Source organism: Bison bison, unplaced genomic scaffold (assembly GCF_000754665.1).
Source record: "Bison bison bison isolate TAMUID 2011002044 unplaced genomic scaffold, Bison_UMD1.0 scf7180017864203, whole genome shotgun sequence".
NCBI classification, from domain to species: domain Eukaryota; kingdom Metazoa; phylum Chordata; class Mammalia; order Artiodactyla; family Bovidae; genus Bison; species Bison bison.
In genome coordinates this window covers 4,665,019-4,680,976 of record NW_011494775.1, presented here as the reverse complement: position 1 = coordinate 4,680,976, position 15,958 = coordinate 4,665,019, and the positions used below count along the sequence as shown (strand labels likewise).

The 15,958-nt window shown below is 55.2% G+C and overlaps 1 protein-coding gene across 1 annotated transcript in view; it reads left to right on the top strand.

Annotated features, from left to right (window-relative positions):
• The window catches only part of TCF7 (transcription factor 7 (T-cell specific, HMG-box)), a 31,684-nt gene that overhangs the window by 9,634 nt on the left and 6,092 nt on the right, over positions 1 to 15,958 (top strand). Inside the window, exons 2-5 of the mRNA XM_010844626.1 lie at positions 12,377 to 12,488; positions 13,281 to 13,371; positions 14,802 to 14,894; positions 15,926 to 15,954. Of these exons, the coding sequence (XP_010842928.1) occupies positions 12,377 to 12,488; positions 13,281 to 13,371; positions 14,802 to 14,894; positions 15,926 to 15,954 (325 nt within the window). The remainder of the gene's footprint in view (positions 1 to 12,376; positions 12,489 to 13,280; positions 13,372 to 14,801; positions 14,895 to 15,925; positions 15,955 to 15,958) is intronic.

Here is a 15,958-nt window from a genome sequence, read left to right as displayed (position 1 = left end):
AGCCACTCCCAGAGGACGCCCCGCATTGGCGGGGCTCAGCTGACCTCCGCACGCACACCCACCATTAGGCTGTCCCTTTTGCCAGGGAGCCCCGACTGGCAGGGCCACACCCACCCACCCTCCCAGTGTGGGCAGCCACTGCCTGAGGCCACTTTATCTGAGCACAGATCTCATCCAGCTGGTCAATGCTTCAGGCCTCAAGGCCTTACCTAGGGCACAATGTCTGGAGGAGCCAGGAGGAGGCTGCCCAGAGTGTGTCAGTAACCGCAGGCCCCCTTCCCCAGACCTGTATATGGCTAGCGTGTCTGTGGAAGCCAGTGGAACTGTCTCACAGGAGGGACACTGGGGCCCTGTGGAGGTGAAGCATGGGAAGGGGGACTTGACTGCCGTCAGATGGTGGACAGGAGGGCCACTGGTGGATGTGCTGGTATGAGAAGGGCAGGGTCCTGCCCTGGACCCCATGGTGTCAGTGGGGAATCTGTCCCAGCACAAAGGCAGGGCAGCTGTGGGTCTCCAGGCTGCCAAGGTTGACTCTTTGCCCTACTTTCTGTGGGCTCCTTTCCCTCTGGTCTCTATGACCAACTGCAAAACCACTCTTTTCCCTAAAAATAAACATGCTTATGGGATTGGGGGAAGCTTTGTAGCTATCAAAGGAAATAATAGGGTGTTTAAGAAAATTACATTGCGTTTTAAATAACCAGCATGAAAGTCATTAAGTTTTAAGTTTCATTCAAATCAGATGGCTCTGTGGCTGGCCCGGTGGCCAGGCAGGCAGAGGGTGGGTGGGCCCTTAGGGACGCTGAGCAGCAGCCTCTGGAGAGTTTTACAGTGAGGTCTCTGCTGGCTGTAGCTGGGGTCCAGGCAGGGCAGCCCTGAGTATATGCTGTGCTGCAGCAGCCAGCCCAGAGCTCGAAGGCAGGCTCTGAAGCAGTCTGCAGCCCAGGAACCTCCCAGCTGTGGTGGGCAATCCCCTGGGTGGGGCTGGGGCATGAACATAGACCAAAGGGTGTGGGACAGATGAAGCTGGGACTGCAGAGGCCGTAGGGATTGATGACCATGTTGGGATAGGGGTTTAGGGATGGTGGTTTGGATCAAAAGGGCGAGAGAGGATCTACAGGGCCAGGACCACATCTGTCCTCTTCACTGCTAGACTCTCTCAGTGGCCAGCAGAGAGCATGACACATAGTAGGTGCTCGTAAACAGCTGTTGAGAGAGTAACAACAGCCACGGTAATAGTGCATGTGTCAAGAGCCTCCCAAGTGCCAGACCTGTGCCAGGGACCTTTAATCCCGATATCAAGATCCTTACCAGAAGCCAAGAAAGTAGTCGCTATATAGCTCTCATTTTACAGATGGGAAAACTCAGGCTCAGAGAGGTTAAGAATGTGCTAGTACCTGGCAGCGTCAGGACGTGGACTCTTTTCCCCCAGAGCCCAGACTCTGCTCTGTCCCTCTGCTCTCAAATCTGTGCAGTTAGTTGGGGTCACTGTAGGCTGCAAAGCTGAATGTTACCCCCACTCCCGCTGAGTTTATGAGCTGGATTCCTCTGGCCTCAAGGAAAGATTTGGTGCTTTCCTGCCCCCCTTGGGCATGACCTCAAAGTTCTGGACTTGGGTCAGGGCTGGACCAATGCCTGGCAAGGTCAGGGCTACCAGGGCCAAGAGCTGTGTTTCTTGGTTGAAAGCAGGACCTCGGGGCTTCCAGAATAAATATTACCTGGAAAAGTGTTTTACCTGGAAAAGTGTTTATAAATGACATTCAAGATTACATTAGGTTTGGGAATTCCCTGGCGGTCCAGTGGCTAGGATTTTGCACTTTCACTGCCAATGGCATGGGTTCAATCCCTAGTCAGAGAACTAAGGTTCCTCAAGCCACTAAGCGGGGCCAAATAAAAAACAAGATTGCATCAGGTTCTGATGCATGATCCAAGGACAGTTTAGGATTATGTATCAGTGGATTCCCTCTTTCTAACTTTGGTCTGGGCTCAGCTGGAAGCTCATTGCTAGACTTCTCTGGCCCAGGGGCCCTCCTCTGTGTGGTCCAGGAATGGACTAGAGGGTATCCTCGGTTCTAAGACAGTGGGACTGGCTGGACTGAGGAATCTGAGGGCATCCCTGGGCGTGGGTGTCCCCTTGCCAAACCCCTTGGGAAAGTTGCTTGGGAACCAGATCCACCTGCCAACCTTGCTAGGACATTTTGAGAGTTTCTGCTTCTACTGCTGCCCTCCTCTGCACCTCCCACCCTAGTTCCACCCCGGCTCTTGTCACTGAAGGCTAGGCAGGAGCTCAGCAGTCTGGCCCAACAGCAATCTGGCAGCAGTCCAAAGGAGATCAAGGGCCAGCAGCCCCAGCCTGATACAAAGGCCAGCTTTCCTGAAAAGCCTTGGTCTGGGAACATGCTCTCCTTTGTCCTCTGTTTTCTTCTTCATTAATTAAAAAAATAATTACCAGACACAAATATTACTTCATTTCATCCCTATGAGATATGGACATGGTACAGATGGGGAAGCCAAAGCATGGAGACATGTACCTTGCCCGTGTTGGAGGAGAAACATGATCTCCAACATCTACCTCTCTGTTCCCTGCCCTTATCACATGCCACTCTGCCTCTTAGGCAACATAGCTATCCACTCATTCTTTTAAAAATTGGGTTTTTTAGCTACAGTTGGGTCCCCTTGGCTCCCCACCCCCCAAGAATGTAGTATTTCACCCTCTCCTCTGTTTTTATACTGTTAGATGCAGGTGCGTGTCTGTAAAAGCTGTTTGGTGTGGCTTTTTTCAGAACCCCCTGACTCAACCTCTTTAGAGTGCTCCACCTCACGAGGGCCTCTGTGGCAGTTGGAGCAGCCCTGCCCTCCTCTGTCAGCTTACATTGGGTGTGAGGGTTTGGGGAGGGGAGCATCCTGGGCCCCGAAGCCTCCAGCCACTCCTTTTCACTCCTTGTTCACAGGGGATAAACCTTTAGCTGGACCGAGTCTAGGCAGAGCCCCAAGGGCCTTAGCTGCCAGGGTCAGACCCAAGTGAGCTTCCTGACTGTGGCCCCATGGCAGAATTGTCCTACCGGGGCTGGTACAGGCAGCTAAACAGACCGAGGAATTCACAGACCCCTCTCTTATCTTTGGTCCTCAGAAGCTGGCTGGAATTAACTGGGGCAGGAGTGCAGTGCCAAGGTTGGGGATGAGATCTCCAAGTCTCCACCTCCCAGCCTCAAGCCATTGCTAACCATCAGCCCCCACCTCTCCAGGGCCTGCCTGGCTCCTGCTCCTATGCAGAACACTCACTCTTCTGCCAGTGGCCATCCCTGCCTGCCATCCCCACCCCCGCAAATGCTGCACACGTACTGGGAAAACAGAGGCCAGACCCCATAGGAAGAATTTCTCATGGTTCCTTTAGTCATTTATAATTGAGGACCAAAATCACCACCTAGAGGGCAGGGTGAAAACGCCCTTCACACAGAACGAGATGGGGGTCAGAGTCACACAGCTGGTCAGTTTTTTCCAAGAGAGATTACTGGCAGGGTGTTGCTGGCGAAGTCGGTGATCCCTGGGGTCCTGGGTGGGTGGAGGTCTGAGGAGTGAGGAGACCCGGTGTGGGCAAGGGAGAATCTGGCAACCACTCGGCCCCTGGGCCTAACACGTGTGGTGTCCTCGCTGGCTACCACCAGCTGGCCTGTGGGGCCTGTCACTGAGCGGTAAAGATCTCTGGCCGGGAACCCAAGAGGCTGGATTCAAATCCAGATCTATCACTACTTGTTCTGAGACCTTGGGCAAGTCATTTTCCCTCTCCTGTCTTCCATTCCTCGTCTATACAGTCTGTACACACAGATCACGCAGTGGCTGGGAAGACTCTGCAGGGTGGGACTCTTCGGGGTGCCCAGCATACAGGAGGCTGTCACTAGTAGGGGCTGCCATCTCTAAACCTGCATGTTCACCTTCTTCAGGACTTTTCCACAAAGCCTCTTGGTTTCACTCCTAGGGTAACAAAACCTCTGACTTCCTCAGATGCTGTCCTCCCAGAGCCCAGCTTTCCCTACTGCCTCAGACAGCCTGAGCTGATGCTGTGCCCCTGGCCTGCCTCAGTCCGCGCGGGGTCCCAGGTGGCTGGGCACTGAGATCGAGGAGCTGGGAGAGTGACTCCCTGGACCGGGGGATGCCCAGCCCCAGGGCTGCTGCAGAGTCCTCAAAAATGTGTCGGTGTATCAACTAGCAGCTCCGCTGCAGCAGCTCCCGGAAGCTTATATTTTCCTCTAAAAACATCCTGTCCTGAGGGGCGTTTACCTCAAAGAGGAAGAAGGAAAACAAAAGTAAACGAATGCATAGAAACCGCTGGAGGCTGTGGGCCAGGCCACTCAACTCAGTGAGGTTCCGCTAGCTCTGAGGGCGCCTCAGGGCTGGGCTGGGTCTAGAGCAGGCCTGTGGTTTGCCAAGGCTGCCTGTGGCTCTCTGGTCCTCACCTCTGCTGTGGCAGGGCCCCACTATCTGATGTCAGGACCAGGCAGCTGGTGGACTGGCCACAGGGGCCTGGTGGGGCTCTGTGCATCCCTGGCAACAGTCCCGTGCTGGAGGGAGGACTGAAGCCTCCTGGTCTACTAGCGGGTGGCCCAGCCATCCCCCAGTCCCCCAGCTCTGCGGGCCACAGTGCCACCGCTCCATGCTTTGTGAGGGGCGGGGAGCTGGAGGGCCATCCCCTGGAGAGCGCCATGTCCTGGGCAGAAGGGCCCAGAGTAGGGGTGGGGATAAAGGGGCATGAGCCCAGCTAGGGTGTATCTGCAGAGGTGGGATTTGTGGGAGCCCACACTTCAAGGCTTGGCTGATACGCAGGTGAATTCCCCTTTGGAAAGGGGACCTGCTTCCTTCTGGGAAGTTCATTCTCATTGTCCCAGGCCTTATGTGTGTGTGTAGGGGTAGGGGGGGTTCCCACTCAGCAACTGGCCAGACTCCTTGGCACTTACACACCATCGGTGATACAGAGGTCTGGGGAAGCTGTGGTAGGCACTAAGGGACCCTGGAGTTGGGAGGCATCCAGAGGAACTGATCAAGACCAGAGTGGATGCTCAGGGGCACTCTCAGAGTTGACACGCGTAGTTTCTGGCAATGCAGGGAAGAGAAGTGAGAACTGGAGAGGGCCTTATGAGCAGGGCCACTCTGTGGGATTACGCAGGGGATCTGGGCCAAGGAGTTGAGATCCAGCCTGCACTATGCTCCCCAAGCCGTGTGCCCTGGTATGGACCCAGGTGTCTCTCCAGAGGGGGTACTTTTTCCAATTAGCACAAAGGTACCGTATGAAGTTGGCAACCCTGGCTTTGACCGTCTGGAGAAAGGAGGAGATGCAATGGAAGGCGGCATGGGTTCCCAGGTGCCAGGCAAGATGTCCCGAAGTCCCAGCAGTCGCCCAGCTCCTCCCAGCCTCCTGTGTGCTGCTGTGTCCAGCCAGGGTGCTTTGTCCAGTGCTGCCGCATTCTCCCCAAACACTGACTTGTATTGGGCCCTGCCCGCATACACTGCCAGAGGACCCAGCAAGTTGTGGACAATGGCTCCCCAGGCAGAGGGAACAGCCTTGCCCTTGAGCCAGCAGCCCTCAGTGGCTGGAGCAGAGGGAGAGGAGGGGAGAGATGAGACTGTGACTGTTTGACATCGCCGAAGACCCCGAGAGTTCTAAAGGGGTCCCCAGCACTGACTCAAGGGAGTATGTTTGAGCAACTTTCTCAGTGTCCCTGAGCCTCACTTCCCTCATGTGTAAAATGGGAAGGATAATGCTGGCCTCAAATGAGCTGTCAAGTGTGGCGTTTACAGTTCTCAACTTCATGTGTGTGCCCTTGGCACAGAGAGCCGTCACTCTCAGTAGGCCACCTTGTGTTCAAGGTGTGGATCCGACTCCTGCTGTGGACTTGTCCCCAAAGGCCTTTCCCCAGCTTCAAAGCAGGCATCAGGAATACCCTCCCCTGCCTTCTAGGAGCCAAGAGACTGGAGTCAGGTCCATGGTGGATGAGTGGGTGGGCGTGCAGAAGTTCTGGGGCACCAGAACGTCTAGAGGCCTTTGTTTAAAAGTCTTAGTGAATAAGCCAAGTACAGACCCTGGAGAGGCAGAGAGGACCAACAAGCCCCTTCTGCCCTCCGGGACCGCCAGCCACTCCTGCAGCAAGTAGGCACCTCCACCTGCTGGGCTGCTGGAGCCCCTCCCAGGTTACAGCCCTTTCTAAGGAAGTGGCCCTTAGACTGAGGTCAGGATGAGAAGGAATCTGGCAAAGAGGAGAAGGAAATATGGAAAGCTAGCAGGAGAGCGCAGCGCGCAAGGGGTAGGCAAGGTGTTGAGGTGAAGTTGAGCTGGGTGCCTGGGTAAGAGAAAAGCAGGCCTGTGAGGCTGGACAAGGCTGGGGTGTGGCTGTGAGAGGGTGAGGAGTGATGTGAGCTGGGGACCTGGGGGTCGTGTCTAAATACTGCCGTCACGGAAGCTCCCAGCGTGGGGTCTCAGAACTTACAGGAGCATTTTTTAGGGTCAGGGAAGCACTGACTTAGGTGACTGACCAACTAGGCTGAAGCAGGGAGACTGATTTGAGGACTAGGGCTCCTTCCCCTGCTCCCCCTTGTTGGTCCGCGACCAGAGGGCCTCTGCAGCACCATGGGTGGAAGGAAGCTCAGCTTTGCCGCTTACAAGCTGTGTGACCTTGGGCAAGCTATGTGATGTCTCTGCCTCAAGTTTCCTCATCTATCAAATGGGGATAATAATTACACCTGTATCACAGGTTTGTTTTAGGAGTCTGTGAGTTAAAATCTGCAAGGCGCTCAGAACTATGCCTGGCACAGGGTACAGCTGTGCCTCTCATAATCATCTGCCATTAGCAGATGCTTTCTTCTAGCCGAGAAAGTTCTTTTGCCTGATACATAGTAGGAGCATAGTAAATACACCCTGACTGAATGTCTCTGCTGATAATGATCAACTGTGAATTCTGGTACAGTGTGTTTATGTGTGTGTTTGGGTGGGGGCAGGGAGGGTGGGGGTGCTTCTCCTGGCACAGTCCCCTGCCAAGGGGAGGCCTTCTTGGGAGGACCTTGTCAGGCTTGACACGCTCCCCACCCCCCCAGGCTTGAGACCAGAGGAAGCAGCAACTTTCTTCGCTGGGAAAGTGTTGTGGGGCTCAAGCGTTTGGGGGTTTTCAGAGTCAACCGTCAGAGGCGAGGGAGTTTCTCTGCTGGCGGTGGCAAGGGCTCTCAGGGTGCACACAGCCTGTAAGCGGACCTCTGCGGTCTGCAGGGAAAATGCCGACTGTGTTTATTTTTCACCTGAGCCTGCAGGAAGTGGGGGTGGGGAGAGGGAGGCAGGAGCAGCCAGGCCCAAGCTCGCCTTCAGAGCAGGGGAGACCGACCTCAGGAGTCCCTTATTTCCACCTCCTCCTGCCTGGCCCTGCCCTAGGGCCTCTTCCTGGCTCCAGCCTGCTCAACAAGAGGAGGGCATGTGAGGGCACCAGAGTGAGGAATCTCCAGACATGGGCTAAGCCCAGAAGGATGAGGACCCGCTTTGGGATGATGGATTTTGAAGTGGCGTGGGACGAACAGTAAGAGCAATGCCAAGGCAGGAAGGTCCGCCTGTGCTAAGGCCTCAGCAGGCATGGCCTCCCAGCCCAGGGGTCTCAGAGTCCTGGACTCGTCCTGAGTGCTGCAGTCTGGAGGGAAACGGGAAAGGGCTGTATGCAGAGGTCAAAACAAGGGTGTGGGAGTGTGCTGGTCAAGGAATACAGTCTGCTGTCCCGTCTGTCATTGGCTTATACATCCCACCATGAGTGCCCAGCTCTCTGCTTGCAGAGGTTAGAAGAGGCTGTGCCGTCCAGATATTCGGGGATGAGGGGTGGCAGACAATCCATCAAGGCCTGCCTCCTTCCCTAGGAACGGGACAGTCACCATCAGGGGAGGAGAGAAGCTCCAGTCACTAAGTTCCCCAGACGCAGGCAGGCCCCAGGCAACTCCACCCTGCTGTCTGGGCAGCCTAGCCCTGGGACAGCCTTGTGCTGAGGCCGTGGAGCGGGACGTTCTGTTGGCTGAGGGGGGCATGGGGCACCAGGTCCCGCGCCAGACAGTTCCCCACCCCCCACCCCAGCTACCACCACCAGGCGTGGAGGGGGCTGGGGAGTGAACTCAGAGGCAGCCTGCATGAACGTGGGAAGGACCGGCCAGGCCCTCGGTGCTCTGCCCTGGAGCCCTGGCACCTCGGGTCCTCCAGCTGCCAGCAGGTTCTCAGTGCCCCCTCTGCCCACCTGGCACCTCTCCTGTGGTTTGGCAGTAGACTCCTGTTTAATGAGGCTTTTCCCCAGTTCCCAGGGAAGGCTGGTGGACAGGATGAGGCCTCAGTGCACCTGCCGCTGTTGCACACGTACATACCGGGCTTGAGGCTGAGCTAGATTCTGAGGGTTCCTCGGCTTAGAGTGAGCTGTGCTACATACAACGTGGAGCTTAACTAGCCTGGCCAAGGAGGGTTGGCTCTAGCCATCTGTCAGGTGAGAGAGCTCTCTAGGACTTCTGGCCCATGCTAGCCGTCTACAGGGAAGGTGGTTTGCTGAGAAATCCACTGTGGAGCCATCCTCTCCTTTCCTTGGAGCAGATACCCCCTCTCAACCTCCCACTCCAGGAAGGGTGGGACTCTGGGACTGTCCTCCTAGAGCTGGCACCTTGGACCCCAGGCTCTGCTCCTAAGATTTCCCAAGCTCAGAGCTGCCCACTCCACCAGCCAGGCTTTTACCCCTGAGGGCTGAAAAGCCAGTGCCAAGGTGGGATGGCAGGGCCTTCTCTGAAGCGGTTTAAACTTGAAAGCCCTATGGCCTGGAGGGACCTGTTCACTCCACCACCTGCGCTGGGCTCCAGGCATTTGTGCCCTTAAGACGGCAAATGGTGGGATGCCCCCACTAAGGTCCCAGCTTCTTGAGGGAGTCCCTGAGGCTAGTCTTCCCTGTGTGCCACGAGGCCTCGGATCTGGCTAATCCCTGTCCTAGGAATTTATCAGGTTAAGGAGGCCCCTGAGGTTTCCAGAAAGCTTTCTACCTTCATAGGCCCTGGGCTCCTGCCTCCAAAATTCTAGGGTATAACAGGATTTTTGCATCTGTGACCAATTAGGTAGCAGGGTTGAATAGGCTCATGCTTATTTTACAAGGAGCAAACTGGCCTGGGATCCTACAGAGGTAAGGTTACTGAAAAGGTCAGCAAGCCTAGTAGCTGTGCTTCCCAGCCCACTTCATATCCTAGGCACACTTAAGAGATGACCACTGGAGTAAATGGAAGAGGTGGCTGAAGGCTAAAGCAACGAGGTTAAGTCCTGGGCATAATGAGCAAGGAGAGAGGAAGGTAATGGGGTTAGAGAGGTGATTAGGGTCTGATCCTAGGGCTGTATATGCCTGGGGAAGTTTGGTGCAGGCTCCAGGCTGACATGATCTGATTTATATGGCTGCTGGATGGAAGAGCAGGAGACTGTTGTGTCTGCCAGGTGGGAAGTGACTGTGGCTTAGACTGGGTGGGGACAGGGAGAAAGGAAGAAATGGTTGGGTTCTGATATATTTTGAAAGTAGAGCCATTAGGATTTGCTGACACACTAGAGGTGGAGTGTGAGAAAAAGGAGCATCAGAGATGACTCCAAGCTGTTTGGTCTCAGCAACTGGAAGGAGGGAGTTGATATTAACTGAGGAAGATGGAGAGGAATGTTTGGGGCAAAAAGTCAAAGGTTCTACTTTGGACATGTTGCATTTGGGAGCATTTGGAGAGTAGCGTTCCGGGGAGAGGTAGAGGCTGCGGAGATACAGATGTAGCAGTCATCAGATGAAGACGTTTAAAGCTGTGAGCCTGGATGAGAGCACCCTTGGGAGGTGAGGATTGATACAGAAGAACTGAGGGCCAGACATGGGTCAGGACAGGAAAACGATGAAGAGCCAGAAACAAGGCCAAGGAGGAGTGGCCTCAGAGGTTAGAAGAAAATCGGGAAGTGTGGCATTCTGGAATCAAAGTGAAGAACCTATTGCGAGGAAGAGGGAGAAGTTAGTTGTGTTCAATGTGCCGAGAAGCCAAGTACAATGAAGACTGAGAACTGACTTTTGAGTTCGGCAACGTGCAAGTCCCTGGGGACCTTGACAAGTCATCTGGTGAAGTGATGGGGGCAAGAGGCTGGCTTGGATGAAGGGATAACAAGGGCTGAGGACTGGAGGTAGAGGACAAGGACTGCTCTGCTGAGATGTGCAATAAAGGGAAGCAAGAAAAGAGGTGACACCCGGAACATTGACAGCTTGGAGACATGGCAATCTGCTGGTCCCCTGAGTGGGAATAAAGAGTGGTCTAGCACAGGGCTAAAACTCAGTACATGAAGAAATCACATTCCCCACATATCCCATATCTGTCCCAGTCTCCTCTCTCTCCTGCCAGACACCTGCGGGCCTAAGAAACCTACCTTCACTCCCCTACACAATCCCAACCTGTTACTGTTGTTTGGGTCTGTGCTGGGAATAAGAGAGGAGCTGAGAGTGACAGGACCTTCCTTTCCCCAGCTTGCTCAGAAAGCCTGGCCTTCAAATAGCAACAGGAAGGTCACAGCAACCAAAACCTGGAAATGACATGGCCCTGTCATCAGTCTCCCCAGGCGATGCTGCCAGGCATGTCTGCCATCTCCAGGCAGGCCTCCTTTGGCATAATAAGACCAAAGGGTCTGGCCCCTGTGGAACCAGGCACCACAGGGAAAGGGAGGCACTATGAGTAGTGTTTCATCCTTACCCTTCAGGGTGAATGAGGGGCTTCTTACATGTCGTCATGACAGCCATTTCCGACAAGGCAACGGGTGCGCGGGTATGGTAATAAAGTTAGCTCCAGGAACTGAACCTGGTTGGCAGACTCTCAGGCTTCAAGTGGAGAGCCCTCAGGAAGCTCTCCTGCCTGCAGTCAGGAGCAGGCTCTGGTCGGAGGTGAGGCATTGGCCTCAGGAAGTAGGTGTAGTGTCAAATCCATGCCAGTCACAAAGGAGCCAGCACTATTAACAGTAACTCCTGTCTTCCTGAGACACTGATTAGCCCTGGGATCTAAGACTCCTCCTGGTGGACGGCAGAGGGATGAGAGGGAGGCTGACAGGTGGTAATGTCGGCAACTTACCAACATCTGGGGGGAAGGGTGCAGCTTGTAGCCCAGCCTGAAGCTTCCCTGGAGGCAGGAATGTGGGGGAGATGGTGGCCAGGACTGCTGCAGACACGCATGGGATCCTGTGCCCACCTGGGAGCCTCCTGCCACGGCTACAGTGTGATTCATACCTGCCCGTCCCTTTAGCCTCACCTGGACTGCCAAGAGCCAGTGCCAAAGGACCTAAGCCAAGTCTTCCCACCAAGAGCGACCCTAACCTTCCCCAAAGCTGGTGATGAAGGGTCATGAGCCCCAGCCATTATACTGGCTACATTCATCCAGTGAGAAATTTCACCTATGGGCTGGGAAGAAGCCCAGACCACAACCTCTATAATCATTAGTGTCTTGCCCCAGATACGTCCCAAAGATACTTCTGTGCCATGGGTTAGTGGTCGCTCATCTGTGAGCCCAGCCAGCAGCATCCCCATAGGTGGGCTTTTACAAGTGGTGCTAACCTTGAGCTTTAGATGATGTCTCCAGGGCCTTGGCCAGCAAAGGTGTGCACTGAGGATATGCAGAGCTGAGACGTGGCCCTGAGCAGCACACTCCCTGTGGCTGGTTCTGATGGGGAGCCCCCGTCCCAGCCTGAATGAGTCATCTCATGACAAATCCATGTGACCAGTGTGAAAAGTAAGAGTCCTGTGGTGCCGAGGAAACAGGAAGTGTGGAGGCTGGGTGGGTTGGCTCTGGAGGGAGCCTAGCCACACCTGGAGCCAGCTTGCTCCACCTCCCTTGAAGAAGAAAAGGCTCCCTCCACTATGTCATCAAATCCTCTTAAGCGGTGGCTCCAGAGGGTCAGACACAAGCCCCTCAGTCTGGGGGCCAGAGGAGAAAAGCAAGCTCCAGGCTGTCCTAAGGCTGAAGGCATGAGCAACTCACCAGGCAAGCCATTGGGCCTCAGAGAAACTGGGGGATCTCTGAAACCAAGAGACAGGAAGAATTTCCTGGGCAGGGGGAAAATGCCTCCTAGAGCTGAGGGCAAAGAAAGACTGAGAGACTCTCTGGGAGACTGGACTCTTTGGGCAAAGTCTGGGGTGAGGCTGGTGGAGAGCCACTGGACACAGGGTAGCTTGAGTGGGGTCCTGTCCAGTGAAGCCTGTGGTTTTGAGCACCTCCACTTTCCTCTGATGACTGGGCTACCCCCACACAGCAAATTGCGACTTTTCTTATATGTGCACCCCAGTCCTGTGCCTTCCTCCCTCAGGTCCCCCACATTCACCCACCCACCCTCCTCATTTTTCAGCACAACAAGGCCAGTCAGCCTTCCCATGGCGTCCCCCAACTTTCTCCTCTCTATGACCATTTCAGCAGCCCACACCCCACACCTGCACCAGCCGACATCAGCCAGAAGCAAGGTATGGATCCTGGATGGGAAGGGCCCAACAAGACCCAGAGCTGGGGAGTGGCGGGGAAAGGGGATCAAGTCCCTGCCTTCTGAGAGCAAGAGGCTAGATAGTTTTTGAAGGCACCAAAGGGGTGGGCAAGGTGGTACCAGGTCAGAATGTGAAAGTTTGAGGTTTAGGTAGGAGACTGAATCCTGAGTGGCTAACCAGTGCCAGTATGGGAGTAGGCCTCTGTGTGAAGATGATAGAGAACTTGTAGTCTTTCCCTCCCCACAGTGAGAAAATGGAAAGTGGTGGTTGTGATGGCTGATTCACCTCAGCCTCGGGCAAAGTCATTCTGAAATCAGCCACTGTCGGCTGTGGGAAACCTGCTGACTCAACCCAGGGGAGGAGGGGGCAAGAGGAATGGGTGGAGCCCTGGATCCCTGGGCTCCTGGGCCAGGGGGTCTGCCTCCTGCCCAGAAAGCCAGGCTAGAGTCCCCAGCAGAGAGGCCCCAGTTGTAGACCAGCAATGAGCCAGGGTGCGGCAAGGTTTGGTCTTCCACTCCTTCATGACTCCAGCTCTGCCACTACCCAGCCACTGTCCACAAGCAAGTCACACCAACCATCTGCCCTTGATGCCCACAGTCTGCAAATGGGGCACTCTGATCACACCAGGCTAATCCTGAAAAGACCAGTATGTCTGGTCCTCTAGCACAGGGACACAGGATCTTGAGGGCCCCACAGGAGGCTCTAGGATGCAGGAACCAGCTGGAGCAGCTTCTGGGTCAGGCTAGCTCACTTACTCTGCCCTCTCCCCTGCAGGAGTTCACAGGCCTCTGCAGACCCCTGACCTCTCTGGTTTCTACTCTCTGACCTCAGGCAGCATGGGACAGCTCCCCCACACTGTGAGCTGGTAAGTGAGGGCTCAATGGGAAAGGGGCCCCTTGTGCTGGCTGGACCCATACCCGCCCTTCCACTTTCCTCCTCCACTCTTCTGTGCGGAGCACCTTGCTGCCAGCTCTATACAAGTAATGGGCTGGCCAGCCACTCTAGCCTTGCCTCAGCCAGCCACACAAACTCCCTTTGGAAAGGCAGGAGACCCAGCCCTGTCACGCTCCACCTTAATGTCTAGGAGACTTGAATGGGGGAACCCTGGGCTGTTTAGGGTCATATGAGTGTGTGAGATAGAAAGGCAGGCCTGAGCAGGGAGGTGGCAGCTTGCAGGACACAGGAGAGGTCGCTGTTTCTCAGTGGCCTGGCGGACAGGGGGATGCTACCCACTCGCCTCTGTGTCTACTGCCGGCTGGTCCCCTCCTTGGCAGAGTTGCTCGAAGTTCAGGGTCTGTCTTGCCCGTATGGTGCCTGCTTCAGTCCAAACTCCTGGCAGCCTGCTTGTAGAGTCCACTAATGCTGGGCCAGGAAAAGCCAACCTGGATCCTATGCAGCAAATCCAACCATGAGCCAAAGGGCCTGTCTTTGGCTGGAGCAGGGTCTTGGCAGGGTATGTGACCTTTTGCTCATCAACCACAGTTTGACCAAAGCAGGTCTCAGGCCTCTCCAGGTTGCGACAGTCACCCAAAAGTAGGAAAGCTTGGCTTCCCTGGGCCTGCCTGCCTCTTTCTACTTGTCCTTTATCCACATTCAGCTCACTCTTCCATGTCCAGATTCACCTTGGATAAAGGTTCACCTTGAATACAAATCAGGACTATCCCCAGGATTGACGTGTGGCAGGCAAGTTCTGGGCACCAGAGAAGCACTGCTCCAGTGGGTTGATCCTCAGGTCCCTGCCTCCCATCTCTCAGTCCACCTAGTGTACAACTTAGACAAGAGGCCAGTTACAAAGCATGGGTAGCAGTGCTTTGATTGAGGGCTGTAGAAGCCTGGGGGGACACCTCATCCAGTTTGGGATTCCCACGGCTGTTTCAGAAGAAAGGCTGTTTTGGCCAAGTAAGACCTTGACAGATGACCAGGAGTTTGAAGCAAAGTGGGACAGAACAATCCCAAGTGTTAACAGTGGGCATAAAGGTCCTATGGCAGGTATGGAAATAAGCCCAGATTTCACAAGATGAGACTGGAGGGGACCCAGGGATCTACTAAGCTCAGTGCCAGGAGAGTGCTGCCATTTCTGGCCCTTATACACCAGTAGAAAGGAGGTTAGCCTGCAGAGAGAAAGGTTGCCCTCTGGTGGCAGATGTTTAAAACATACACTAGAGCGGTCGAAACGGAAGCCACTAGGGGTCAGGCCTGAGCACAGGGGGGAAGTCCTTCCCCACATCTGGCCAGTAGTCAGACTAACATTTGGCCAGTAGCCAGACTGCTAACAGCTATCTCTCCCAACCACAGGCCCAGCCCTCCTCTCTACCCCCTGTCCCCTTCCTGCGGATATAGACAGCACTTCCCTGCCCCCACCGCAGCCCCTGGCGCCCCCTACCCCAGGTGAGTCCCCCACCCTGCAGCCAGGCTCCTGCTTCCTGTTGCCCAGGCTTCAGTGCCCACAAGAGGCTATGCCCAGGCCAGTGCTTGCCCTCTGTTAGTCGTCTGTCCATCCGTCCGTCTGTCATTCTCCAGCCCCGAGCTGCCCTGTGACTGAGAATGAAGCCAGTGGGAGTGTAGGAGGCTTAAGCCCAAGCTGTATTGTGCAAAGCACCAGAGAGCAGCCAGAGAGTGCAGGCACACGTGTGCAGGTGTGTGTGCACTCACCTCTTGTGCATCCTGAAAAGGCAAGTCAGGACACCTCTCTTGGACACTCCTGGAGCTCTGTCCAAACTCAGGCAGCACCTCTTACACGTCTCAGGGGCCACCTGCTCAGTGACTCCACACTGTTCAAGTGGGGACTGTGTCCCTGCGTGTCCTCTCGCTTAGCTCACCTCCCTGGGGACAGACCTGTCCGGGTATGGAACGGGTTTGTCAGCAGACACTTCTAGACCTACTGGAGCTGCCAGCCCAGCGGTGGGGGGAGAGATACAGCAGCTATCTGGGTGAAGGGGGAGCCCCAAGGAGACCCAGCCATGTCTGATGGGTCAGGACAAGCTTCGTGAGGACAGCTCTTGAGCGAGGGGGACAAAGATAACAGCAACCAGCTGGAGATGGCTGAGGGGCAGGAAGTGATGGGAAATGGGGTGGGGAATGGGTGTGCAATCCCTAAGAAGCAGCCTGGGTTTTATTCTATGAGCAATGGGGGGAACAGCACTCAAGTGCTGTTATATGGAGGGAGACCTGGAGGGGTCAGTGAGGAAAGTAAGGAAGCCCACAGGGCAGCTACAGGTTGAGGCTGAGCTGGTGAGAGCAGGAGATGAGAAGGAGACTGATTCAGAAGTTATTCAGGACTCCAGGAAGCACCTGAATCTGCTGCACATGTAGATTCTCGCAGTGTCTGTGCAGTGTTGGGAGCAGGTGTCTGTATTTCTGTGTACTTGTTCAGCCAGTGGGGTTGGGTGACCGTTCGCCTGTCCTCGTGTGCTGTGCAGGGGCCTCTGTGTGTCCATAGATCTGGACCGTAC